This window comes from Kryptolebias marmoratus, linkage group LG15 (assembly GCF_001649575.2).
Source record: "Kryptolebias marmoratus isolate JLee-2015 linkage group LG15, ASM164957v2, whole genome shotgun sequence".
Taxonomy (NCBI): domain Eukaryota; kingdom Metazoa; phylum Chordata; class Actinopteri; order Cyprinodontiformes; family Rivulidae; genus Kryptolebias; species Kryptolebias marmoratus.
Genome location: NC_051444.1, coordinates 10773035 through 10800423, shown reverse-complemented (window position 1 = coordinate 10800423; position 27389 = coordinate 10773035). Strand labels below are relative to the sequence as shown.

Genomic DNA, 27389 nt, shown 5'->3' with positions numbered 1-27389 from the left:
AAATGTATGTAGATGCTAGCTATTTTTTTCAGGCAAGAGATCTCTAAATCTTGTTTTTTTCTGAATAACAAAAAAATTTGTATATATTTATATATATTCAGAAGTTATATTGCATTTTATTTATCCATCCAACCATCAATTTTATTTACCTGTTTTTTCCTTCCTAGGTTGCGGGGGAGCTGGTGCCTGTGTGAGAGGCAGGGTATCCCTGGACAGGTCCATCACAGGTCCACATCGAGACAAACAGCCATTCACGCTCTCACTCACACCAAGGGCCAATTTAGAGTTACCAATTAACCTAACATGTATGTTTTTGGTCTGTGGGAGGAATCCGGAGTACATGGAGTAAACCCACGAGTGCACAGGAAGAACATGCAAACTCCACACAAAAAATGCCAGGAGGCAAACCTGTGTCCTTCTTGATGTGAGGCGACAACACCATCCACTGCCCCGCTGTTCCACTCCATTGTGGTGAATAAACTTAATATGTTAAATTAATTGAGAATGAACTGGGGACTCCACATTATCCTTTAAAAATCCTAATTAAATTTGGCCAACTGTTTTGAATTTGACCTACAAAACTTTACATAGGACCATACTTGACAGTTGATGCCACTAAGAAGACATACTACTGTATCCGTTGCTCATTTTAATCATTGTATCATTATTAGAAAGCATCTGGAAGTGCCATTAGAACACAGGGTGACAGTGAAATGTCATATACTGTAGATGTACAACATTTAGATAAGATGTGTTATCAGTCAAAGGTTGTATATATTGGCATAGTTTACCACTGACTTTGAGAAAGCTCTTAAAATATCACATTTTTAAGGCTCATTTGAAACAACATAAGAAGAAACACCAATCATGTGACCACTATCAGTCTCTGAATCTGCACATTTTAAGCTTTTTCATTTGCATTATTATCTTATCACACAGTATATATTTGTTTTACCGACATGCTCTTCTTAGCGTATGTGTGTTTTAAGTTTTTGTGTATCATATATTGTTTTTTTCTTAAATCTTTCTCGATTAACCTGCCAAGGACTGCAAATAAAAGTTATAGCAAAGTCCCTTTTTAAAAATAAGCAGAGAATTAAAAATAAACAAATAAAGGGGCAGTGATTGAAGCGTGCACTTCGGAAATAATTCAGGTCACACTTTAAAAACAAACAACAACTTAAAACAAGTGGGTTAAAAGTGCTCATAAAACATGGGAAAACATGTTAAATTTTGTGTATAGCTTTCATTAAACATCTGAGCAGTCGTTTCCATGGTGCCAGCAATTCATATTTTATTGTATTCTGTGTGTTGAGCATCATTTATTTAAAGACAGGACTTCACACTTCTAATGCAAACAAATTGAACACATTTTAAGTAAACGGATCTGAACTTCTAGCTTTATTTCAGATAATTTGTGTTTAAATTATTTCCGTATCCAATTTTTGTATTGTTTCAGCTTTTTTAAAATTGCACTTTGTTCACTTACACCTATTTTGCTGTTTTTGTGTAAGTGTATTTCACTTACTATTTTTGTGTTTTTATTCTTTTTTTTCCCCAAGCACATTAGTTCCATTTCACACCAGATAGAGAACACCAATAAAAGCGTCTACATGGGATCTTTATGTCCACCAGTACATGAATATGTTTCTTCCTTCTTTCCTTTATGACTTTGATGTTCTTCACTTCCTCCTAGAAGGCGTGGGACTCTTCATGCCTCTCCCCATAGCTGCTTTCGGAGGAGCAGAGCTGGGAGCAGATGGGGCGGGAGCAGGTTGGGTCTTAGACTGAGGCATCTCAATGGGGAGTTTAGGAGGGATGATCGTTTTAGGGGTCAGAGCTGGTTTTGCCTCAGGGATTTTCTCCCCGTGGCGGTACACACTGACCTGGAGAAAGAAAAAGATATATTTGAATCATTTTCCCATTCCTGTATTTTTAGTTGTGACAAATAAAAGCAGAGCTTCAGATGCATGCATCTTCCAAGCAAATATTAAGTCTTAAAAGAAAAGTTGGTTAGCATTTACCCTCAAGTATTATCATATACTGTATTATTGTGTCACAAGCCATTTTTGAACAGAGTTCCAGCTCTGTGTCACTGTGATCACTAGAAATAAATAAAAATCTGGCTGTCAGGCCATAAAAAGATTAGATTTGAGCTACAGATGGTCAGAAAAATTTCATGGCTCTGAGTAAATCCTGTCATTTGTGGAACACAACAGGGACACTCACCACTATATCCACAGACTCCCCTCCATATTTGTTCTGGACAATCATTGTATATCTGCCAGAATTCTCCATGGAAACACCTTTGATGGTCAGGCTAGCAAACTTGCCTTGGTCTATAGAGACCACATACTGAAAAAAACAACAACAAAAAAAACAAATAAATCAAAGGTTAAACAAGTGAGATGGGCCACACATGGAGTTAAGCAAGATTTAACACTTGGAATGCTTCTCATTTGATGATTGATTTTAACATCGATTTAGGTCTAACTCAAAGTAGCAGCTCTGATTGCTATCTTCCCTGAGCAAAACCTGAACGTTTTTGCTATACATGTGCCGGACAGATACAACATGCTCCAGGATTTCTCTTGTTGTTGAAATGAAATCCAAATATCATCTTTGAATTCTTGATCCCACCAAAACAGAATGTGCACATACATTTTAGAGTGAATGCTTGTGCTTTGTATGCACTTAAGCCCAGACTGAATCTGCCATGTGAGAATTGCAGAAAAGAAAATACAGTAATTTCGTTCCTCTCACTTATACCTGCACTTTCCCTTTAAAGCTCTGCCTAGGAATATGTTTTAATGGATAGGCATTTGTAGCAGAGTAATTACATTCCTATTAAGAGGGATGCTTGCATTTTATTTGTCAGAAATAATAAGTAAAAATCAAAACTGGGCTTAAAAACAAGTAATAATGGCCATTTTTAATGAATGTTGATAAATTCATCAATATATCAGAACAATGTTACTGATTTGCTGTTAATCTGTCACTGATTTTCTTAGTTTGAGCAATGAAAGGAAATTGTTCTTTGAACAACATCTGATGAGCAGAGTTGTTTCACTAACCAAAAAGTGAATTGCCATAAAAGCAAATCAGGGACAGAATTTATCCAAACACTCCATCTCTTCTTTTGTTTTATATTATATCCACTTCATCTATATTTAGCACTTTTGGGCATATTGTTTGGGTTTGGAGGAGCATTGTCTGGATCTGTATACATGTCTTTTTTTGTTTTGTTTTGTTTTATCTTTTTATATTTTGCAGCATCTGAGCTAACAAGGCAGGAAAAAAGCAACCCTTGGGTTTGTCAAACATTTCACCAAGGACTTCAGTTTCTTGTTACAGACAGATTATTATCAAGTGAGGAAAAGCATAAAGATGAGGAAAAACTTGAACAGAAAATCCTCCTGGACGTGAGATTCTCAAACTTAAATGTTCAAAGCTGCGAGGAGACGCAGGTTGCTGTTGAAAGAGGCTCTTATTGTCTTGGGACAGACGATGTAGACTTAAAATGGTTAGCAAGTAGGTCTAAGAGGTATGAGAGGTAGATTTGGCATAATTGAAGGATAGGCCTACTCTTAATACTTACCTCACACAAAATCTACCAAAACAGGTAGTGTTATTTTTATTTTTCTATTTTTTTGTTTTATTTATTTAAATCCTGGTCTCCTCATTAGTACACACATGAAAAGCTTAGGTTCTAAAGGGATGTCCACCCACACAGTAAAGAACATGTAGTCGCTGAGTCTCTATTTTAATTCAGCATCTTTTTTTATTTTTCAGCATATTTTGCATTAGTATTTATGTGCAACATATTTATTATTATACATTAAGATCTTTCTCAAGGTTTGTAATCACAGACATGTTCTATGTTAGCAGGTATAAGAAACAAGATTTTGAGCCAGAATACTTGCAATTTTTTTGTCTCTTGGAATCAGGATGAGAGGGATAGCAATGCTGAAGATAAACAGTTAGCAGAGGCACCAACAAGCATTCAGGTGGTAAAGTCAGGCCATTGCCATTAAAAAAATCTATTTTTTAGAAAACTGGCATTTACCTGATAAAGTCACCGGAGGACAAGAAGTTCAGCATGGACTGTGTGAAAACTTGGCAAATGGTCACAGGCCAGGATTTCTTAAGGCTGCACAATAACCATAATGTGAGGCGAAAAACTAATGCTGAGAGGTTCTGATCTTTCTTCCTGATGTGATGAGCTGGGAATAAGAACTGCTTGTTACTGTGGTCGTGGTTGTCGATTCCATTTTGACAAAGTCAGCTCTGCTCTTTAGGTTGCCCCCTGAATGACTCCAGTGACTGTGGGAAATGTTTAAATGCAGTCAAAGTCACCACATAACACCACATAATCCAGAGGGCTTGTACTCAGCGCGGAAGCTCTATTGTGGTGGCCAAAATTAAAGAAACATCCTGTTGTAATTGTGTTGGATCAATACTATGATTTACCAGACTAAAGAAACAATGAGGTGGGTTTCTTAGAAGGTTAAACACCTCAAACTTAGCATTTGGCATGTAGGAATCAAATTATTGCCTAACAGGTAGTGCACATCACTCACATAGAGAATTTAATCCTGTCTTACTTACGCAGGGTGTCATTAGGTTGACTAAAGAAATATATATATTCTGATCAATGTCAAACCTGAAATATTACATGATTACCTGATCATCAGGTTCAACCTCTGTTCCATTCTTCAGCCAAGACACCTGAGGTTTGGGGTCTCCACACACTGTGCAGGTTAAACTCAGCGTCTTTAAAAAGCAAAAAGACAACGTATGAGAACATATATATATAGACATGTAGTGGAACAAAGAGCATTAATCTGTATACACTTACCTTTTTCTCCATAATAGTGACAACATCAGGCAGTCCTCCAACAACCTTTCCACGGTCTGAAACAAACATTATCACTCAAGGTTATCTTCTCAAATGTTGATTAAATAAAGAAACAATAAGAATTGGAGAAGTCAACTCACTTTTGTCAGCATAAGCCTCAGCTCTGAAACACAGATAAAGTTGGACATTCTTTTTTTTAACATCACATTTAAAACAACCCAAGTTGACCAAAACATTGCTTAAACTGGAACATTAATTACAATACTTTTTCAAAGTAAAAATTAACAAATTATGCAATTTATCAACCAGATTTCTGTATTCCCATCATTTGGCTCTGTTTATTGACAGCACACATAATCATTTCTATTTTTGATTAACTAGCTGTGGTCAGATGGTTTGTCAGAAGGAACTCTGGGTTTGGAGCCAAATTATGTTATACTGTTTAGAGTTTTCCGACTCTTTCCCCCTGGAAAAAAATGATTTTGTTTGGTAAGGGCTGTCAAAGCAGCATGGCAGGACCAGAGGTCAGCTTCCAGACCAGATGGCTGAAGGAACTCTGTTCTCCACTTGGCATGTTGATGCTCAATCAAAAGGGCAGCAGGGTGTCACTTGTTTCAATGCGTTTGTAAAATCTTGAGCTTGAATGTCTCTCTTTGAATGTTAATTAGATATGGGATTTGGACAGTTACTGCTCTGCATGCAGGAGTATATGGAGGTTGCTGTTGTTTTTGTTTGTTTGTTTGTTTGTTTTTTGTTTTTCATTTTAAATGGTTGTAGAAAATTCACTGTGTTAGGTTTACTTTAGCCCAATTAACTAAAAGACCACATAGGATCTGTTACCTGACAGCTTTTATTTTATCCCTTTATTTTTACCTCATGAATTTATAGTAAACTTCTTCCCAGATAAGTTGGCTTGGATATGTTATATTACTACTGCATATTAAAACATTTCAAGCTGGATGTTCGGATTAATACTTTATCAGGTGATAGATGCAAATATACTGCAAGAGTAATAGAGCAGTTAATATAAATTCCCAAATTCCCTGAAACTAGAACTACAAAACAAGTTCAATATACTAAGGGCTTATTTTTGTTTCCTTCCTAGATAATTAGAAATAGCCAGATTGAGTAGTCGGTAAATAATTAGTTTGAAGTTAGATATAATTTATTAAATAATCACCATCAGCCTAGCCTGAGCACGCTAAGGCAATTAAAAGACAAGCATATTTGTCAGTAGTACAGTGTTATTACGCTTGAAATTACAATTTGATGTTAATATGCTTCTTGTGATGAGGTGTCCTTCACAGCATAGGTGTTGTTTTTGTTGGCACAGCACCAACAGATGCCAAAAGAGATAGATTGCAATATTATGCTAACTTTATGATTCACTAATTAAATGTGTTTACCATCTGTGGGACCCAACCCAAAGTCAATGATGTCATCACCAGTTGCCCATTTCTGTATCTCAAATATTAGCAGCAAGATGTGTAGTAAAACAAACTAAAAACAAATAAATAATAAAAATCAGCATCATAAACCATCCAGCTGCCTGGTTTCTAATAATTGGCACAGATACCAGCCTCTGAAAAACTCAAATCAGCTGACCTCTGTTGAAAACCTTGTCTTGTATTGTATTTTCACTATAGTTTGCCTCTACGAACGTATTAAATGAGCAAGGTCTGTGTGTTTGAATGTATCTTTTAGTGTGCAAACAGTGTTTGAAATATACTTCTAGCTACAGCGCTGGAAATGTTAAACATTCCTCAGACACTAAAAACAGAAGGTTCAATTTAAAGTTACCTTGCTAAGCCCCAAATTCTGCTTTGTAGCAGAAGCCCCCTGTTCTCAACCACCCCAGTCTCAACATTGCCCTGTCAGTCTGGTATTACAAGCAGAAATAGTGGACCCTGAGACAGCCTAAATCCACAAAAGACTTGTGGCCCCAGGAAACGTCAAGAGAGATCCAAGAGGTGAAGTCTGGGTTGAGGCAGGTATGCTGAACTTCTACAATATTCAAGAGAAGCAATAGAAGCAGAGTTTCTAAACTGCAGAGTGGAATAGTAAAGAGACTGACAGGAGCGCTGATGTTTTTTACTGACTAGCTGAACTGAAAGGTTGTATTTGTGCTGCACCCAAAAACTGCATTGTGTAGAAGTTAAACTTTATGTTCCTAAAGTTTACAATTACAATGTAAAAATAGAAATTTGCCAACTTAGGTAGATGTTTTTATTTTTTTTATTTTTTTTTTTTGTAGTCAGATTTAATCAGAACTACTCAGTGAAAATAACAAGCAAACTTTCTGTTTCTAACTTTTTTTTGAACGAGAGATCAAAAGCTATATTTTTCTGTATATGACCATAAAGCATCCTGGGAAATTATTACTTTGGGTTACTGAGTGTGAAACTCAAAGCTATGAGGCAAATGTGAAGGAAACTGTTACTAAATATGCACCTTAAGGCCAACAAACAGATTTCAAAATACAGTCTTACTTGAGTTTCTGGAAGTCAGCATACGCCTTCTCATATACTGTAAAACAAAAAAAAACAAAAAACAAAAACAGGAAGTCATTGCCACTGTTCAAAATCACAAGAAGCCACAAGAAAAAAGAAACACATCTTCATAAAATAAAAACATTTGATTGCTGGCTTTTAAACTGTATCTGTTTTTTTTTTTTTTTTGTTTTGTTTTTTTTTCTGCGTTATGAACAACCATAACAGTGGTGACAGGAGGAGTGGAATAATGAAACATGGGAGTAATGAATTTATCCAAAATCTGTCAAAATGTAACTGGAGCATAGTAGAAATAATGAAAACGCAGATGCTGAACAAAGAAGTTTTGCATGTAAACCTACTGGAATGTAATAATTCAAGCTGGTCAGCACTGCTGTTCATTGTAAGAAAGCTAACTGCAAACTTTTTATAGTTTTTAGGACTGATAGGATGAGTGTTTAATACACCAGGCAAGGTTTTTGATTGGAGTAGTTCTTGAACATTTTAAACTTTACACTGATGCCAAGAAAGCCATAAAATCATATGACTGTGCTGTTTCTATTGTTCCCTTTTTTTGTAGTTATGAAAGAAAAAAAAGGGAAAATGCACTGACCATCGCCACTGAGGTCCAGGGTTCGTTTATGTGAGCTTTCAGAGTTGGTGATCACAATGGAGTATGTTCCTTTATCCTTCTCCACTGGTTCGACCACCTGTGAATCAATCAACCAAGTAAACTGCTCAGTGCAAGACAGGACTATTAGTGGTATTCAGTTCGCTGTTGTTTTTGTCATTTTCAGCTCATTTAAGTGACACAAATGGGCAACATTGCTACTTTCTGAGGTGTTTTCTGTCATAAATTGTAATAATATGTAATAATAAATAAATAACAATAATAAATCATTTTATTAATAGGCACATTTCTAGACACTCAAGGACACTGTAAAAAACAATCAATTAAAAACAATAAATACATAAAGAACAAACAAAGAAGCAGGAAAATGCAATAAAAATAACATTTTTTTAAAATGGATATTAAATGGAATAAGCAATTCTGAAGAGATGTGTCTTAAGTCTAGATTTAAAGATTGAAAGTGATTGAATATTACAAAGATCAGGGGGAAGTGTGTTCCAAAGATGGGGAGCAGAGCAGCTAAATGTATGATTTGTATGTATGATTCACTTTAAAAATGATAAACTATTATACAGATTATGATTCTACCTCCATTGTTGCCATAGAAGGAGTTCCTCCAATCACGATCTTGTCACTGTGGGAGAGTTTACTCTCACTAAGTAGAGAAAAGAAGAGACGTTAGATTGGATGTATATGTACTGTTTATGTAAGCGAAGCTTGCTTCAAAGGTAATGGTACAACTTGTTAACATAACTTCATAATGTTAAACACTTGTGAAAAAAGATATGGGGATTTTATATAATTTTTTTGTCTTTGAAAAAGCTAATCCCCACCATTTTTGTTTCTTTAGTCCATTCTTTTTGTTTTTCTCCTTTTCTGTCCTACTTTGTTCTCTCCACTTATTGTCCAACATCCTCCCGTCTCCATTTTTTATTCTCTTGGGTAAGACAATATGCTTTTAAGCGCAGAAAGGCTTGCATTTTATTGAAAATAATAAGAGTGTGACACAAATAAGAGTCTGTCACAAAAATAGGACAATTTGTATTGCACTAACCAGCATAATAAAAACAGTTGCCAACAGCTATCACTGGTTTTATGTGGCTTATTGTTTTTGCCACTCCTTGCAGCTTAACTTGACACAAAAGCAAAATATTGGCCCAGTGGTCTACTTGTTTATGGGAATATTCCAATTCCGTTGTACTCCTGGTATTACTTGTCATAGATCTGGATTTTATTCTTGTAATATTCTTACAACAATAACAAATCTTACCCATGGTACCAGGTGATATTCATCTCAGAGGTGTAATACTTCATGTGACACTGTAGCTGAATGCCTGTTGCAGTGCACTTAATCACCAGCTCTTCAGCACTGGCTCCTAAAGGAGGTGACAGAGCACATTTAAAATCAAAATCAAATTTGTGTTTACCATCTGCTGCTGGACAACCTGGCCCGTAAGCACTACAGCATGCGCTCCGTCCATATATCCATTAACTTTACCTGGCTTGCACTCATAACTGAATTAATCTAAAAAAAATCAAGCCTCCATTAGCAGATGTTTGTGGAAGTCACTTCAAGAGTTCCCTTTTTATGTTACCTTTATCCAGCTCGTAGAGTAAAATTGTATTGATGAGGATGAGAGCAGATTTTCGCCAGCGGGCTGTAGGTTGTACTCAGTATAAAGCGCTGCAACCCTGAGAGGTTTTATTATCTTTCTTTTTTTTTTAAAGCCATTACACATAAAAGGCTCTTTCATTCTACACTATGTCTGTGTAGAACTTTGCTCACTGCACATTATGAGTGGACAAGTGTGTCATCCACCTGGTCACATCACCATGGTTTCCTATTATCACAGTAATGAACCCTCTTCTCCCCTGCAACCACGGCTGTAACAGTTGTTGCAGTGCTGTCAAGTGAATGTCTCTTAAAATAGGAGGAAGATGCTCCTCTACTCTGTCACTGTGACAGAGCAGTGGAATTTTAAAGTGATTTCACCACATGATGGCATGATGGCCAAATGCTTCCTGCGTGACAACTTCTGCCACACGCTGACGAGTGTGTGCAGATGTGTGTGTGCAGCAGTGGGATTTTAAACACGTCAGCCTGGTGATGGATCTACTTAATCTCTTATCGCTGTGGTGTGATTTCTCCATGTTAAATTCATAGAAACCCAACTAGATCCTCCTGAGGGGTAAAGAAAAGGAGTCCGGTGATGTTTAGTATATATATTTTTAATAAGCATATCTGCTCATGAGATTTGCGTGTGTTCACCTCTGTGTATGTGAGTGGAGGACAGATACCTACCAGCCAGTTGGCTCAGCTTGTTTATGGCTTCGTCAAAAACTAGAAGAAAGGCAGAGGTAGATGAAGTCAGGGAAATGTCAGGATAAAAAGACACCATGCTGCCCTCTTGAGGAAACATTCGTGTAAAGGAAAGTTTTCACTGAACATTTTTAGTTCCTTAACTATAATTTTTTATTCCATGGCGACAGTCTCAGTATCACCAGACAAAGCTCTCAAAAAAACAAAGAAAGTAAATATTCATGTTAAGGAGGTTACAAGTCAAGAACAACATTTGTACGGCTCAAACTAATTTGGAGTATCATTTGTTTCACTGTTTTACCTTGGGTTGCTCAATATTAGGAAAACGTGATTGCTACACTGCATTTTTCTCAATCCTCTTTTTCTTTTCTTCCACAAAGATGCTTTAAAACTCTCCTCTTGTGCTCATCATCTACAGCAGGTGTGAGCATCCCGGCCAGTGAGTGTCCATCCTATTAGCCTGATATATTTTAGGAATGCAGATCATGACTTCATGGCACTTGGAAGATAATAGCTTATCATTAATTGCAGTTTAAGCAGTTTGTTGTGAAACTGATGTTGTGCATATTGAGAGTGTGATGACAATAAACTTTGGATACATGGTGCAGCCTTAGTTTTACTGTTTCATGACCATCAAAAAGTCTGCTCAGTTTATATATTTAATTAGGCATTTCACTGCATGCTATCATTTATACTGAGAAAGGACAGCTGTTACAGTTAGTAACTCTTCTAAAAGTATACTAGACAAAAAAAAACATTCATACTTTTTCCACTGATGTCAATTTGGCTCATATCTTTTCCTCTGTCATCACTGATGGTGGCCTTATAAATTCCTGTTGTTTTCTGTGAAAACTGGAGGAGAAACAAAGACACAAAGACATATATTATCTTAACATTGCATAAACAGACCTCAGTCAGTCCATATAATGAAGCCAAAGTTATTTATTTATTTAGAAAAAATTAGGAAACACAATCCCATCTTGCACCATAATGTTGCAAATGCAAAATACTGCTCTAGTTTTGTGTATTGTGTGTTTCCACCACAATACAGCTGTGCTTAAAAGTTTCTGAATCCAATAAATTAAACAGTGTTTCTTCACAGATATAATCTAAAACATCATGGCATATCCACACAAGTCCTGCAAGTAATTTAAGGGACTCTAATTAAACAATAAAAAAATTTTTTTTATTACTTTTGCATAGAAGACATATGTAATATTATGCATTTATGAGAGAAAAACAGCAAGTTAAGTTTTTTGCCTTGTGATATGAATATTAATTGAAACAAATGACTCTAGTTTCATTTTCAATATTAACAATAAATCCAGATGTTCAACGGTTTTTGCCACCCAAGTGTGTTTCTGTCAGCTAATTAATGATCAGCTGTATTTGTCTGATTTGTTAAACTGTTGCTAGTTATCAGCCTTTAAATTTGGTTGACATATTTATGAAAAATCAAAACATTTATAAGTTTGCAAACATCTAAGCATCACAGTACATATATAGAAAATGATTTTATTTTATTTCCTTTTGAAAACTTTTAAAAGATGAAAACAACATTTACTGACCTCTTTAATTGGCAGTTTGCAGACTCCTGACCCGAGGTCAGGTTTCACATCAGGGATGATCTCTGTGTCCACTTTATACCAGTGAAACTGGGATTCCTTCTTTAAATTGGCAACCTTAAATAAAAAAGATAATACTTTAAAACATAAAATCTATCTCTTGATAAGAAAAAAGAGAAGCATTTAAAGATAAATTTTATTATTTTAGTATCATTTATTTAGTTGTTTTGCTTCTATGAAGCATATATCTAAAAAAGCAACTTACAATCAAAGCAAAAACTACCTTTTTTGTGCTACTTTCATTGGTCTTACAGTAAAAGTTACTAACTAATCACAAATTTAGACGTGAAGAGCCTTAATTTTTAATGACAACCCAGAATATATTACTGTATAAGTATACACACTGTACTTCCTCTGTTCGAATGTCATTTATGTCACATGACTATTACATTTTATGCAACTTGTTAAAAATAGAAACCCAAAAGGTCAAGTGTTCAATGTTGGGTACAGAAAAAAAACCTTCAACTTTACCTGTGTAGATGTTACATATATACTTTGATACAATTGGTAATTGTGCACAAAAGTTTGTGTATGACATCTTGCACTTTTTGAAACTAGCTAAGTCATTTATTCTTTCTTTTTATGAACTTATTTATTGCCTGTGGCTTCAAAATTTTCTACAAGTACAACATGTCTAAAATCCAACCATAGATTTTCTATGAATACCAGCTGGAAAATGGTGTGTGTGTGTGTGTGTGTGTTTATGTATGAATTGGGAGCAATTAGTACTGCTAAGGTTAAAAAGCGCTGCATGAGTGTCGGCCATTTACCATTTTATGTGAAGTCTTTTAAGTTTTAGTTCACTGCCTCACTGCATGGCAACTCAACCTGTTTTTCACTCTCACTTGTTCAGGGCCCTTTGGCATCGTGTTAACACATGGCGTACCCCTTTGAAGTCGTTCCAAACTTTAATTGAGCTTCAGGGTGCCAACTTTTGGAGCTGGTCTTTATTTCTTGTACAACAGCCTTTCAGCTCATGTCTCAAAATCACATTACTGTGTACAGCAGTATAGGTGAGCCAGCAGCTTCAACCTCACTGTAGTGGTTTTTGACCACAGGAAGAAATTCCTCTGTGTGAGACAGTTTACAGTCAAGTGTTCTTGGGGACAACTGGAATGACCAGCTGTTTTGAAATGAGTCCAAGAAACACTTCTGACTCAAGTGAATCTCTGATCTTCTTTCTCAGAGCTGCAGTCATCTCCCACGACAGCAGCATGTGCTCCTTGTTTCAATGACTGCTGTCAAAGAGATACTTTTATGTTGGCTTGAAGAGCCTACCAACTGCAGTCAATCATGATCACTAACATTAATGTTTAAGAAAAAAAGGCACTTTGACATTTTTAGTTTGTACTCACAATTTTTACTCTAGTGTTAAGTTAAAAAAATAAAATAAATATGTGAACATAATAAATCTAAATTTACTTGTCAAATCACTTTTGTTGTAACGTCACTTTGGAGAAGAAATTCTTAGAAACTCAATTACAATTACGTGTTTTTTTTTGTTTGTTTGTTTTGTTTGGTTTAGGGTTAATGGCATAGTGATGTTGTAATATCTTAAACTATTTTTTTTCACATTCATACACAGAGTAAATGAGAATGATTAATATTTATATTTTAAAATGTATTTTTCCTAACAAAAATGTGACAAACTACTGACAACATAATATGTGTTTAACATCTGCCTAGCCTTGTTGTTACATGGCACTGTGGCATCCTAAATTTCATAGATTGACTAATCGGCTGTCCACAAGTCATCTGCTCATTTACAATCAATCTAAAAAATAATAACAAACAAAATACTTAGTGAGGATGTAACAAATGTACAAATATCGGGTAATTATTGAGATTGGCTGTTTACCTTGCAGACCAAAGTGGCAGAGCAATCATCTCCGATCTGAAGTGAAAGGAACTCACTGAAGTGGGGGCCTGTAGTGGACAGAAATAAGATGGAATTCCACTATGAGCTGCTTTGTTTAAAAGAGTGTTCTTAATACAAAATACCATCTTTATGTGTGCCTCTATGTATGATTTTTTTCTACAATCCATTTTGAGCTTTTAAATTCCAGCACCCAACAACCATGATTCATTTCTTCTCTGACTAGTTTTGTGTATACCTGAGAACTGGTGATGCACAGGTCTCAGGCTATGAAAAATAAAACTGAAAAGTAGACGGTGTGTCATCTTTCCTACCCTCTTTGACCCTGATGTACTCTCTTCTCTGGAAATCAGCCTCAGCCAAGGCTTTCTTGAAAGCTGTGTGCACATACACAGAAACAGAGATGAATCTAAAATAAAAAGCATTACCAGCACATGTAATAGATTTTCTTTTAATTAAGAGTATTTGAGTGAAATCATTTATTTCAAAGTCATGTTGATCAAGCTACAGTAAAATATTGCCACAAAGACACAGAAGATAAAAAGAAACATAAAATACATACATATCTTAATGGGGTATGCTCATTCAAGATGATGCTTGCCAACACATGCATTAATTAAGAAAAATAACATTGCTATGTTAATAGTCTATTTTAGAAGACATCATCTTTAAATCACATTTGTGTTCCTAGTGTTCTTTATACCAAAAACTATATAAATACCATGTAATATCATGAGATGTCTTTTTGTTTACTGATCAGCATTCTTTAGGTGGTAGATCTGAGTCAGTTCTTTCTTTTTTTTAATTATCATTTTATCTAAAAGAAAAAAAAGCAATGTAATGCAATTATCAACAGAAACCATTTGAAAAACTGCAGGCTTCCCATCTGTATTCATCATTTGATCTATTTTGTCAACATAGTTAGGAAAAAAGAGGTGGACAATGAAAAGTCTGAAAGCCTTTAGCTTTGTGGATTTTGTAGATTTTTGCATTACATTTTTTTTGCCATAAGATGTGAATCCTCAAACATAATGTGGTGTTAGTTCACGTAATATGAAGGGAATAAAATCAGAATTCAAAATGTAAGTAGATGGGGAAGGTAGATGATTACAGATCAAACATTCAGATGAAGTCAAACCTTTTAGGTTTCATGCACTCACTTCATTTAGAACCAGACCATATGAAACTTCTCTTTCTGTTTTCTGAGAGAAATCTTTTATTTTTCATTATAGAAATACCATGTGGAATATCAACACATTCACATTAGTGGGTGGTTCTACTTTTAACCATTTTATTTTTCCATGATGGCTTTTTTATTTCCTGCCAACTAAGCCAGTTGCATCCATTTTTAAAAGTCATATCATCTAAAAACAATCTATTTATGTTCATGAACCAGTTCCCAAACAGCTCCAAAAACCTGCCAAGCTGAGAAGATACATCTGTGACTGGGTCACCAATATCCTGATATCTTTTCTGACTGGATGTGACAAAAGAAAACCCCACAATATTTTTTGTTGTGGTTGGTTTTGCTTTGTTTTTGTGTTTTGTTTTTTTAACAGACCTCCCACCAGATTTGAGTCAGTTCTATTAAAAATAGACTGGAGTTGCTGGTGGTGGGCCAGCAGTAAAACCTGGCCTCTCTTACCATCTCCAATCAGAACCAGTGAGCTCTGTGCTTTGCCTCCACCATCTGTGATCTGGCAGGTAAATGTCCCCTCATTCTCCTCTGTGAAATGGTCCATGATGAACTCAATGACACCCAAAGAGACGTTGTGTCCCATCTTGTTGGGCTGCAGACAGATAGAGCTGTATTTAAAGAAAGGCCACACACACTTGATGATAGACTTTGTAAATGCACGCCTTTCGTGTTGCAACAAAACAATGTCAGAGACACTGTGGGGCAGGTAGACAGTCGATTTGTTCACCTTGGAAACAGAAGGTAAATTTCCCTCTTTTTTTCTCTTTATTTCAGAAAACTATAGTGTATCTTACATCAGCGCCAGAGAGTTCCTTGTTGTTTGCAAAGAATTTGTAGGTGACATTGGAGGAAATCTCTTCAGCCTGCAGCCAGAACCTCATTCTGCCTCTCTCCAAAATCTTATAGGCCAACTCCGACTTGAGTGGGATGACTAAAAGAGAGGAGAGGAAAAGAGATGAGAGAAGAAGAGAGGAGAGAAGGAGGGGAGAAGAGAGTTAGGCAGGTGATGCAAAAGCAGGTAAGAGGTTTTTTTTTTTTTGATCAAATGAAAAAGAGAAATGTGCCACTAAAAGAATAAATAAGAAAGGTTCAAAGCCATCAGAAGAAAGCAAATGTAAAAGTATGAAGGGGAGAAACAAAGGAATTGAGACAGAAGGTAAGGCAGATTAGGATGGAGCACAGCAAATGTGTTAGGGAAGATGTATTAAAAGGGATAAAGACAGATTATGAAAGATACCTACTTGGGTGTCTGATGTCATAGCTGAGTGCCAGCATCTTTTCCATCTCTGAAACACAGAGCCGACTTATTATTTGTACAGAAACCAACAAGCATAAAAAAGCACACAATTACTGCATACACTGTACAGTTTTTCACTTTTACTTTAAAGGGTAATTGAAGTCCCAAATTTAAATTTGGAGAGGGCATTGGCCTACTTTGTTTTTTGCAGATAAATGTGCAAATTAGGACTGAAACAAATGCATTCACAGGAAAGGCACTGAAGCGTTGTGACACATTGTGACACAGTGTTGCTTATAGCCTGCCTGCACCAACTATCGGATCCTTTGTAACCTGATATGCGTAAAAAAAAAACCAAACTTTATGAACTAGGAGATCAAAAACACATTGAGTCTTAAGGTGAAATATCTGCAGGCTGAGGGGAAGAGAATCAGCAGAGGGTGCACTGAATAACACATCACAGCTGAGCAGCACAGTGGTGCAACAGGGGGAAAAATACAGTGAAACTCTTAACAGAAAGTCTTTTCCTAAGAAGATGTAGTGATAAAATGCACACACTGCCAGAGGCTTCGAGAAATAATATAAGCAATGTGCTCAGATGGTATTCATCAGCTGTCTAGAGAATTTTTTTCATTGCCAACATGCCAGTGAAATCATTTTTAAGTACAGTCTCATTGCTTTCATCTTAACTGCATCCTGCACCTCACCTCAGTTCCTCGATACACAGATTCCTCTTGGTTTTTAATGCTTGACTCTATGCTTTGGATGTTCTTGTCTGCATGTTACTGTACAGCTGTTTAAAATTTTATTATCAAGGCAAAAATGATATGTTTTAAATCAAATACCTTAAGTGAATGTAATACAAACGCTGGTGAAAATAGACAACATACTGCAGTATCAGAAAAGATTTCATTTGTGTGGGTTGCAGATTCTGTTTGCTGGTTAGGGAAAGTTTCAGCTTTGTGGCTCCAGAACCCCACCAACACAAGTTTAAATAAATTCTTACCTTCAGCTGAGATTGTATAGCTGGATGACACTCCATTTGTGTTGGTGACAGAAACAGAGTACGATCCAAAGTCTTCTTTATTTGGGTTCTTAAAGATTAGCTTTGAGCTGTGATTCAGGGGAAGGGGAGAAACAAAAGCACACAGAGTGATATTAGACAAAGATTGCAATACTGTGCAGCTGTGACAATGATTTGTAATAATAAGAGTATGAGTGTGGCTGTGTGTGCCTGCAGGTGTCTATGGTCTTACTGGCTGCCTTCAGTTTTAATCGCTAGTCCTTGGGAGAAATCTGTGATTTCTTTATAATCTTTCTTCCAGATGAATTGAGAGCCTTCATTTATTTGGCAGGATTCAAATGACATAACAATGTCACCAGACTTCTCATCTACCACACAGGAGACCTCCTGAGAACCTTCAATAGACAAACACATACAGACATGTAAACTGTGACCAATATTGGCTCCAAAGACAGAGCTGAAAACTTGCCATTCCTATATTCCACTGATTTTTTTATCTCTAACTTGTTCACAAAGTATTCATAAGAAAAGCACACAGCCATTTCTATACCTTATGGTGCCATTACTATTTAAAGATTGTTACCCTGATTCATTGTCTATTATACTCTGTTGTTAGTGGTTACCTGCCACAGCCTTGGCAGTCACAGAGTCAGAGGCCATTGAGGCCATGCCCACTCCTGCAGCATTGACAGCACGCACTCTGAACACATAGACTGCACCTTCCTCAAGACCTTTTACCTAAGAAACACCCAGACGCACAAACAATTTCATGTTGAGAGAAAAAAAAACAAGCTGCATACTTTTTTAAATGCTGAAACGAAATCTAATTACTGAAAAAAGGTGAGCCAGTTAAAACAGTGGCAAACCTTTGAAGCTAATCAAAAAGATGTAAGAACTTTGTCCATAAGACAACAAAATGTAATGATCTGAGAAACATTAGATGCCTTTACTCAAAGAAAAAAAGAAAAAAAGACAAAAATGACAACGATTTTGGAACTTGGGCATTTTATTGTTGACTTAAAAATATGTGCTCATTTTAAATTTGATCTCAGCAACATGTTTCATAATAGGCACAACGGATTTACCACTGCATTGCATCACCTCTTTCCCCCCGCCCAAAAAAAAACTGTATAGGCACAAAATGTTTTCTCAGTCTTGCTTAATGATTTCACAGGCTCAATGGAATAAAATGTTTTTCTTTTGTCCTTGCATGCAGAAATCTTTCTGAATTTTTTGAATCTTTAAATTATGTTTTCCGTTATATATTGTAAAATCACTAAAATGATGCAATTTTAAGGTTTGGACATTTTATTGATTTAATAAAGTATTTGCCCTCTCAAAGTTGTACAGAGTGCTGAGCCTATATTTATATCTGCAACACAGTCTCTCTTCTTTTTATAATTACTCATGCTATTAATATACAGAGAGTTATCTTGTTAAGTTGGGAAAATAAACTGAATGTTTATTTTAGTAATATAAAATTTTACCAATTTGTTTTTTCTGTCCTTATTCTAGCTGTTTTACTTTTATACTATTTTCAATTAAATATTAAGTTTAAATTATTTGTGAACCACTGGAATGTGCTAATTTACATTTTATAAATCTTTAAAAACTTTTTTGAAAGCACTGAAACCATTTAATGCAGAAGTAAACAGATTAGCGCTATTATCAGTTGAATTTACTTGTTTATGAACCTGACACTATTACACTTGAGACCAGTCATTCACTTACTGCTTTTTTTTCTTTTTAAAAACAATTTTCCTCAATTGTTTTTTTAAACAAAATTTCCTGTTGTACTGAAATCTGGTAATTATTTGCGTCATCCACCAGATGTCAGTATTACACAGTTTAAAATAACTGCATTGTTTAATCCAAGAGTTACATTTAAATCAGTGCTGAAAGCTTAGATGCAATGTTATTCATATTAATGAATGCAATTTTCAAAGCTAACATTATGTACCAAAAATAGGAGCTCTTTTTACCTTCAGGAAGCAGTGACTGACAGGTGCCTCATTGGCTGTGGTCCAATCAGAGGTCCCCTTCTTAGCATACTCAACGTGATAGCCTGTGATTGGTCCAGAACCAATATAGAGAGGCTTTTGCCACTCAATTACCACTGAATGATCTCTCACTTCACAATAGGTCAGATCGTAAGCAGGGCCTATGAGAATGAAAAATAGGAGAAAAGAAACAATGTTACAATCAGTCATGGCATTATTGCTGTTAGTGTACAAGACATAAAGTTTCATCATGAATGTGACCAAATCAGGCAAAAGGCACACTTTACTGACCAGGCTCTGGCATAGTCCAGGCCTCACATGTGAAGTCGTCTGAATGTTTGGAAGCTGGTCCGAGGCCAGCCAGGTTGGCTGCATACACTTGGAACTGATAGACTGCTCCCCCAGTCAAGCCCTCCACCTGTCAGTTACAAATCACAATGGCTACCAATGTCCAAGTTAATGTTACTTCAAATATGCTGCTTTTATAATTCACCAGTTTTGTATAAAAATAACCAACATGACAAAGTTGAAGTTGTAGTAAATATGTACTTGATTAAAATGTGGGATTCAAAGCCATCAAATCCAAACCAAATGTGTTACCTTATATAATCTTTCCTTGACTGGTGGGATATTTATTTCTCGCCACATGGTCGTTCCGCTGCGTCTTTTATCCACATAATATTCCTTGATCTCTGCACCCCCAGAATGAAGAGGCTTCTTCCAGTTCAGAACCATTGAACGGCCATCACAGTTAACCAAAGCAACGGAATAAGGTGCGGATGGAGTGGCTAAAGTACAGAATCAAATGTTGCTTAATATTATTGTTGTTGTTTATTTCCAAAACGGCATTAACCCTCTCAAGGCAGACGTTGCAGATTTGCAACAGCGAATTGCATATACCTAATTACTCCACATTCATATTTTATGAGCCTTATTTTACTCAGACGATAATTTCCCCAAATATCTGATATTTCCTGTTACTAAAACTTAATTTGAGCCTGAGAGGGTTAATTAACCTTGAGGAGGGAAATCAATATTAGGATCAGTAATAGTGGCCATAAATATGTCAATACTGACTGAGAGCAGCTCTGACACTGAGAGGTGCAGATTCCTGGGATTCATCACTGAGACCCAGTTCATTGATAGCTTGGACACGGAAGATGTAGGTTTCTCCTGTAGTCAGACCACTAACCACAAACCTGAAGAATGGACAAATCACATGGAAAACCTCTGAATATCACTTTCATTTTCCTCTTATCATGCATTCATTCATTTTCTTAATCTACTTTTTCCTGTTAAGGGTTGTGTGAGGCCACAGCAAATCCCAGTTGTTATTGGTTGATGTGTATAGTATGGCATGTTGCCAGACCGTTACAGAAAAACAAACAACCAAGCGCACTCACACCACTTTAAAATGAATAATCAATCTAACCTACATAGAAACACAAAGTGTGTCTGTGTTTGGCCTAAAACATACTTGATGTTCTTGTGAGGTTTGTGATTGGCTGAGGTCCAATTGTTAGACCCCTTCACACACTGGTCAATATAATAACCAATCAGATTGTTGGGTTCTTTTGGAGGAGCCCACTGGATGAGGACAGAAGTGTTTGTTTCTCTTGTTGCAATCACCTGACCAGGAGCAGATGGCACACCTTAATGCAAGAAATATTTTTTTTAATCACAATAAGTCATCACAATATATAATTTACTAATCATGTAAGAGTTTGGAAAACAGCTGAAACAGACCTTTAAGTTGCTGAGTCTCAATGGGTCCAGTTGGCTCTGATGGCTCGCTGTTACCGTACATATTGGCAGACAGAACTCTGAATTTATATTGTTTGCCTTCTGCCAGGTCAAAAACGGCATAACGAGGGGATCGAATAGGAACCTGAGTGTTAACACGCTGCCAGGCGTCAGTGTTCACCATGGCCTGAGCAGACACACAAATCCATAAAATTACATTTCAAGAAGTTAAAAGATCGTATCTGCATCAGATTCAGAACCCCAAAGTTTTGGTATTTACTCACTTAAAACCAACATCCATGACATGTTTCCATAAGAAATAGTGTACTGAGTAACTACATAATTGGGCAAAGTATGGCAGTTTCGGTTACCTTTTCGATGTAGTACCACATGGGAGCCCTGCTGGAATAAGCCGGAGCTTTCCAGCTCAATACAACATATGTCCTGTCTGTTTCAGAAGCATAAACTCCTGATGGAGCACCTGGGGGCTTTCCTTCAGCTGCAAAGAAACAAACAAACAAATATTCACAACCTAGCTTTGAGAAAGCTAGGTTGTGTATATATATGTGTATATATTGTATATATATATATATATATATATATATATATATATATATATATGTGTGTGTGTGTGTGTGTGTGTGTGTGTGTGTGTGTGTGTGTGTGTGTGTGTGTGTGTATGTGTGTGTGTAAGGTGTTTTTTACCTTCAACTTCATCATGATAAGACACAACTTCCAGTTTGCCTCCAAGTTTCTTGGCTGAAAGAACAAAACAACATGACTGTTAGTTTTTCTTTACAATGGCATGCATTATATTTAGTAGCTGGTTTGAACAGCTTTTTTTTTTCAAATACTGACATTTGAAACCATACGTTTATATAGATTCAAAAATAATAAGCCAACAATGTCTGCCTTGGAAGCTGTAAGGCCAATTTAAGGCCCATTTTTTAGTCTTCAGTGCAATGTTTAAAAAACAGGATGACATTAGTAATAAATTTTACCCACCATGAAGTCTCTCTAATTCAGTAGGATCCATTGCAGCAATTGGATCAGACATGCGGGAAGGTTTGCTGATTCCATGTGAGTTGACGGCTCTGACTCTAAAATAGTAGGAGTGTCCTTCAAACACCCCAGACACCGGGTATTTACAGATCTTTATGGGGTGATCGTTACATTGGGTCCAGTTTTCGGTTCCAACCTCACATCTTGAAATTTAAAAAATAATAATACAGTGAGAATAAGAAATAAACGACTACATTAACCACAACAAAAAAGTAGACTCAAAGCATCATAGACTCTAAACTTTTCCGACCTCTACACATTTGGTATTAAAATGTCATGGACAAGATAGGTTAAAAAAATAAAACTGTTAAACATGGTCACACAACAAACAAAAAGATATTAGTCCATGGAACAGCACAGCTGTACAAGCAAACTCAATGTGATCACTGAAATGAATCTTTTTTTATTTCACTCAGTTTAGCTGTTTAGCTGTTTATTTTGTTTATGTCGAAAGTCCTACTTGTCCACAAAGTATCCAAGGATTGGACCCTCAGTGGTGGTATTTGGAGGCTTCCATGACACAATGACATAGTCTCTGTTGGCATCATGGATCTTGATGTCCATAGGAGCACCAGGTGCACGAGGAACAGGAGGAGGACCATCTAAACAAAAAAGAAAATATAAAGGGAGAGGGTTTTTGTTCAAACCATGCATAATAATAATGTTAAATCAGTCATAGCAAAATAAAATGCCAGAATTTAAAATTCATCATAGTCAGGCTGCTTTTTTCAAGTTTTACCTGCGACTGAAACAAATGCACTGTGCTCTGCTGTGCCTCCCTTGGTGACCAAGCGTAGCGTGTACAGGCCTTCATCGTCTTTGTAAAGGTTTGGAAGAGTCAAAGTGGTAAATCCTCTTCCTGTTTCAATCTTCACCCATTTAGAGTCAAACAGACGGGTGTCTAGAAACAAAACCACAGGTTCACACATGAATGTACAGCACCTTTAAACCTTTGTCTTATATGGTCTAAATAATAAATTCAGTTATAATTAAAACTGAGTAAGGTGATTCTCCGCATAAAAATATTAACCTATTGTACATTTATTATCTTCTACAGACACATATAGTAATTGAAGCTGTTCATAAATTTAGGGTATATTGGATGAGTCTTTTTTAGCTACTTTCAATATAATTAAGAGGCAATAAAAAATAGACCTTGGCATTTTCTCATTTTCCTCTACTGTGCCTCTGGCTGCAAATCAGCCACCCTCTGCCTGGTGGTCATTTCACATTAATATAAGAGATTTATTTTGTCATAAAATATTGCTGTAGAACAATTACCATCTCTATACCACTGTGCATCGGGCTGCAGGTTGGCCAGGTTGGGAGTCAGGGTCATGGTGGCAGAAAGAGTGGCAGATTCTCCCTCAGTAGCAAACACAGGGCCAAAAGTCTCCTCAAAAGTTATATGGATTTTAGTGTAATGGATCTTGGGAAGCATGGCAGCTGGGAAACCAAAAAAAAAAAAAAAAAGTAATGCTGACAGTTCAAGAAAGATGGGGATAGAGCTGTTGTAACAGCTTGTTAATTTACATTTTTGGAAAAGAGGGGCGGGAGCTGGAGGCTTGAGAGTAGTTTATATGTTGCAACATTGTTAGCATTAAAAATTATTAGCATTACAATTGTAACATTTAAACTGAAAAGAGCTGGAAGCTATTACAGTAAGATGCTTACCTGTAAAAGGCAGCCATGCATATGGACTGGATTCCTCCTCGTCCTTATACCCTTTACAGTTAAAAAGGTAAAAGTTACTGATGATGTATTATTAATAAAAAAATGAGACACTGTACAAGCAGACACACTGTTAACTCACTGTTATAGACCAAAGTGCCTCTTCAAAGTATGATAAACTATTTATATCATTGGGAATTAAATGATCAACTTAATCAGGGGGAAGGTTAATGATATATTGTTAGATAATAGTATACAATTCTAGCTTTAAAACATTTGTTTTCATGCCATTCTTTTAGTATTTTCTATATTAGTAAAAAGGGATTCTGATCTAAGAGTTACTTGCTGCTGTTGTATGTTTAAAAAGCATCACATTTGATAACGTACGTTTTACAATGACGGATGCCTGACTAGAAGCCTGTCCATGGCTGTTACCAGCGACAGCAGTGTATTGAGCTGTATCATCAGTTGAACACCTATAAGACAAAATAAATTTTAGGAAATTTCAAGTTGATATACCACTCAGAATTACTGATTTCAGATCAGCAAGTGAATAAAACTGTAATTTGGGATCTTTTTTGTGCAATCGGCAGCACACAAACTGAACACAGCCTTCTTCCAACCTGCGATTAAACAAAAGATGCTTGGATCCGATAGTAAAAGAGGTATTGTTTGGAACAACAGGTCAAAGATTTTAGTCTAATGTACCCTGTTGTGCATGATAGAGGATGTAATGTTTGCAGTTGCAGAGTTATGCCTTTAGAAACAGATATACAAGAATAAAGGTTGGTATGGTTCACTGCTGTAGGTTGTTTTTTTATTACATATTAATGATCATTCTTTAAGTTAAGAAAGAACATGGCAAATGGTGAAGATGTTCATCTATCGGAGTTCTTATTGCTTTGAGAATGCTTTTGGGGGGGTGCTGGGATCCATTCAAATAGTGATGACTAAAAGAGTCCTGGAGTGTCATGTAGCACTGAGGTCAGCACTTGAACAGCTGAGCTTCCAAAGACTGGAGTGTGAGCAGGAATACATTCCGGTCTGTCTGCAGTCATACACTCAGCTGCTTCTAATGGGATTACTTTCATCTCAGTTTGTTTGAAGGAATTTATAGCAAAAGTATTTTAGATGGTTCATGATGCATTGTTAAGACAGATATTTGTCCAGTCAGCATGTCTGTCATGCACTGAAATTTTATTTATATATATTTTTTTTTTTGAGCAGCGCGAAGCTTCAGGATCAGCTGACAAATTCAAGAGCTTCCCACACCAGATTGTTCTACTGTACATAATCCTGAGACTACCTCCAAGTGCTAGCAACAAGCTGTGTAATGTGTTTGCAGAGCACCACCACAGAGCGATGCAGAAGCTCAAGCCCTGTACGGGAGGAAGAGGGTACTCTGTGATGCTTGTAAACAATATGATTGCATCAGGGTTTGGGAAGGATTTCAGTGAGTTATGGTCATGTAATAAGCTCCTGCTTAAGCCTGTGTGCACACATGGAAGAAGGAAATCCACTTGTCCTAAAACTTCCCCAAGTGTCACAATCTCCATGTGTTGTGTCACATATTGTACTCCTTATTACGTTATTGCCAGTAAAAAAAAAAAAAAAAATGACTGCCCATACAGTGACTCAACTTCTGTCTTGGGTAGAATAGTTTGGTTGGTGATTGGCATATCTCTGGTGAGCATCACTGACTATATAGCAGTAACCTTACAGTGAGGATATGAAGTCATTTCCAGATAAGAAAAGTAAGACAATTAAAAAACAGAAATTAACTGTAACATTGTTGACTTTCTCATTCAGTCCTAAATAATAAAAAAAATTCCTAATGTATATCTCAGTTTTTACATTTATAATTGTATTTTTTTTCCTTTAGCACATAAATTATTTTGAAATTAAACTCCTAAATTGATGTTAAGTTCAATTAAGTATACCTCCTAGGGGAGATACTTAAGAGGAATTTGGAGAGAACACATGGGGTCCTGTGAATTGGAGGACATGGTTGTTGGTAAGAAAATAGATTTATTTGAAACCAAATTGAATCCAGTAATTTAGCCTAAAATGCATCAATAAAACAAAAACCAACAACAACAAAACAAAAAAAAACAATATACTATTGTTATAATTTGGACTTGTTCAAATTATAACCCAACTTTTAAAGGCTGCTTCTTTTTAAAAACAAACGGAGACCCTTGGTTGAACTTACTCTACCTTGGGATCAGCAGAGAATGGCTTCCTCCTTTGCCTTCAAACAAATACCTTCCTGACGACATGTCCAGGATCACACCATCTTTATACCTAGAGACCCAAAAATATATTAGCATTTTAACGAGAATAATGGTAATTGACAGTATGTTTTAGCTCATTTTTTTACAACATAACCACTAATATCTATTATCACATCACTACTGTATCATCAAGTAAGAGAGCTGAGGGCTTAAAATATCTTGAAGATGACTCAGATGACAAAGGCAGAGGACAACATTTTGCCTACTCACCATTTCACAACTGGCATGGGGAACCCTTCTACGGTACAGAAGAGTTTGATCGGAGTGTTTTCAAACACAGTGTGGGATCTGAGTCTGACGAGGAACTGTGGCCCCCTGACCATTGGCTCCTCACGCACATACTTTTCTGACATTTTTGTTCGTACCTTAACAGGCAAGCAGGATATCAATTAATATTAAAGAGTTAAATACCATACATCTCTTTGTTTTGCACTTCTCTGTTTTGTCTTACACCGTATTACTCTCTACCAGGATTTATAGCCCTAATAATTATAAAAAACAACTTTAAGTTTTCTTACCACTTCCTGGATGCGAGCATGCGTTTTGTACTCATATCGCTCCTCTATGGCCTCAGAACTGAAAACAAACAATATGTCATTTTTTACTACAATTCAATGACATTTGCTTTGTAATAATAAAAAAAAATGTTAATCAGGACATAGTTTGTCATGCATATTTACAGCAGTTCTTTGTGAACCTGCCAAAAAGCAGCAGCAGGGTGGTGCCATAATCTTTGTTGCTTTAATTTGGTCATGGGTTTTTGTATACATTGCAACACATTTTAAGCAGAAAAAGATAAGCTGTTTTTTTTAATGATGTCAAGCTCTCTAATGTGCTCTATATGCCAGCTGCCTTCACTGAAATTAAAATTTATACAATAAATAAGTTATCTAAAACATCAACTGTTTTATCCCAACCAAAAATCTAAGACTTTGAATGTGGTAATGTCAAATTTAGATATAACGTTTATGTAACTGTTGTATCCATGAACAGTAACTGGGTTTGTTTTTCTTTGCATTTTTGGCCATGAGGGAAACACAAGACAAAAACTATAGACAATGATTTTTGCAAATAATCAGCAAAAGTGAAGTAAGACCCACATAAACCTGACTTCACTTCACTATCGAAGCACAACGATGAATGTGCTCACAGCTGGAGTTAGGCAGAAATGAGATTTTAACTTTACTGCATTACTTTACTAATCTGCATCTGGCTTACGTTTGTGTCAAATAGGCACGATGCTGATGCATTAATTCAATGTAGAGATAATAAATGTGAGGCTCAATCCCAACTGTAACACTTTTATTTTTATATGATAATAGCAAATGCATTTATTGATTTAAAAACAACTCACTATAAAG

The 27389-nt window shown here is 36.2% G+C and overlaps 1 protein-coding gene across 2 annotated transcripts in view; it reads right to left on the bottom strand.

Moving 5' to 3' along the window:
- Nucleotides 1-1268: 1268 nt before the first annotated feature.
- myom2b (myomesin 2b) overlaps nt 1269-27389 on the bottom strand; it is a 29669-nt gene continuing 3548 nt past the window's right edge. The window contains exons 3-39 of one of the 2 annotated variants that reach the window (XM_017418717.3): nt 26547-26604; nt 26239-26393; nt 25952-26038; nt 24122-24210; nt 23738-23788; nt 23345-23509; nt 22803-22964; nt 22524-22665; nt 22007-22206; nt 21707-21760; nt 21373-21500; nt 21005-21188; nt 20736-20910; nt 20336-20457; nt 19859-20046; nt 19550-19676; nt 19241-19419; nt 17882-17996; nt 17491-17653; nt 17241-17347; nt 16239-16283; nt 15792-15928; nt 15445-15589; nt 14114-14176; nt 13782-13849; nt 11867-11980; nt 11063-11150; nt 10281-10319; nt 9249-9354; nt 8567-8633; nt 7961-8057; nt 7348-7384; nt 4999-5021; nt 4859-4914; nt 4684-4773; nt 2230-2355; nt 1269-1886 (exon numbers count right to left, since the gene is read on the bottom strand). In XM_017418717.3, the coding sequence (XP_017274206.1) occupies nt 1683-1886; nt 2230-2355; nt 4684-4773; nt 4859-4914; nt 4999-5021; nt 7348-7384; nt 7961-8057; nt 8567-8633; nt 9249-9354; nt 10281-10319; nt 11063-11150; nt 11867-11980; nt 13782-13849; nt 14114-14176; nt 15445-15589; nt 15792-15928; nt 16239-16283; nt 17241-17347; nt 17491-17653; nt 17882-17996; nt 19241-19419; nt 19550-19676; nt 19859-20046; nt 20336-20457; nt 20736-20910; nt 21005-21188; nt 21373-21500; nt 21707-21760; nt 22007-22206; nt 22524-22665; nt 22803-22964; nt 23345-23509; nt 23738-23788; nt 24122-24210; nt 25952-26038; nt 26239-26393; nt 26547-26604 (4156 nt within the window). In that variant the 3' untranslated portion in view covers nt 1269-1682. Of the gene's footprint in view, nt 1887-2229; nt 2356-2403; nt 4324-4683; nt 4774-4858; nt 4915-4998; nt 5022-7347; nt 7385-7960; nt 8058-8566; nt 8634-9248; nt 9355-10280; nt 10320-11062; nt 11151-11866; nt 11981-13781; nt 13850-14113; nt 14177-15444; nt 15590-15791; nt 15929-16238; nt 16284-17240; nt 17348-17490; nt 17654-17881; nt 17997-19240; nt 19420-19549; nt 19677-19858; nt 20047-20335; nt 20458-20735; nt 20911-21004; nt 21189-21372; nt 21501-21706; nt 21761-22006; nt 22207-22523; nt 22666-22802; nt 22965-23344; nt 23510-23737; nt 23789-24121; nt 24211-25951; nt 26039-26238; nt 26394-26546; nt 26605-27389 lie in introns of those variants that run through there. The other variant, XM_037979792.1, reaches the window with a different exon arrangement.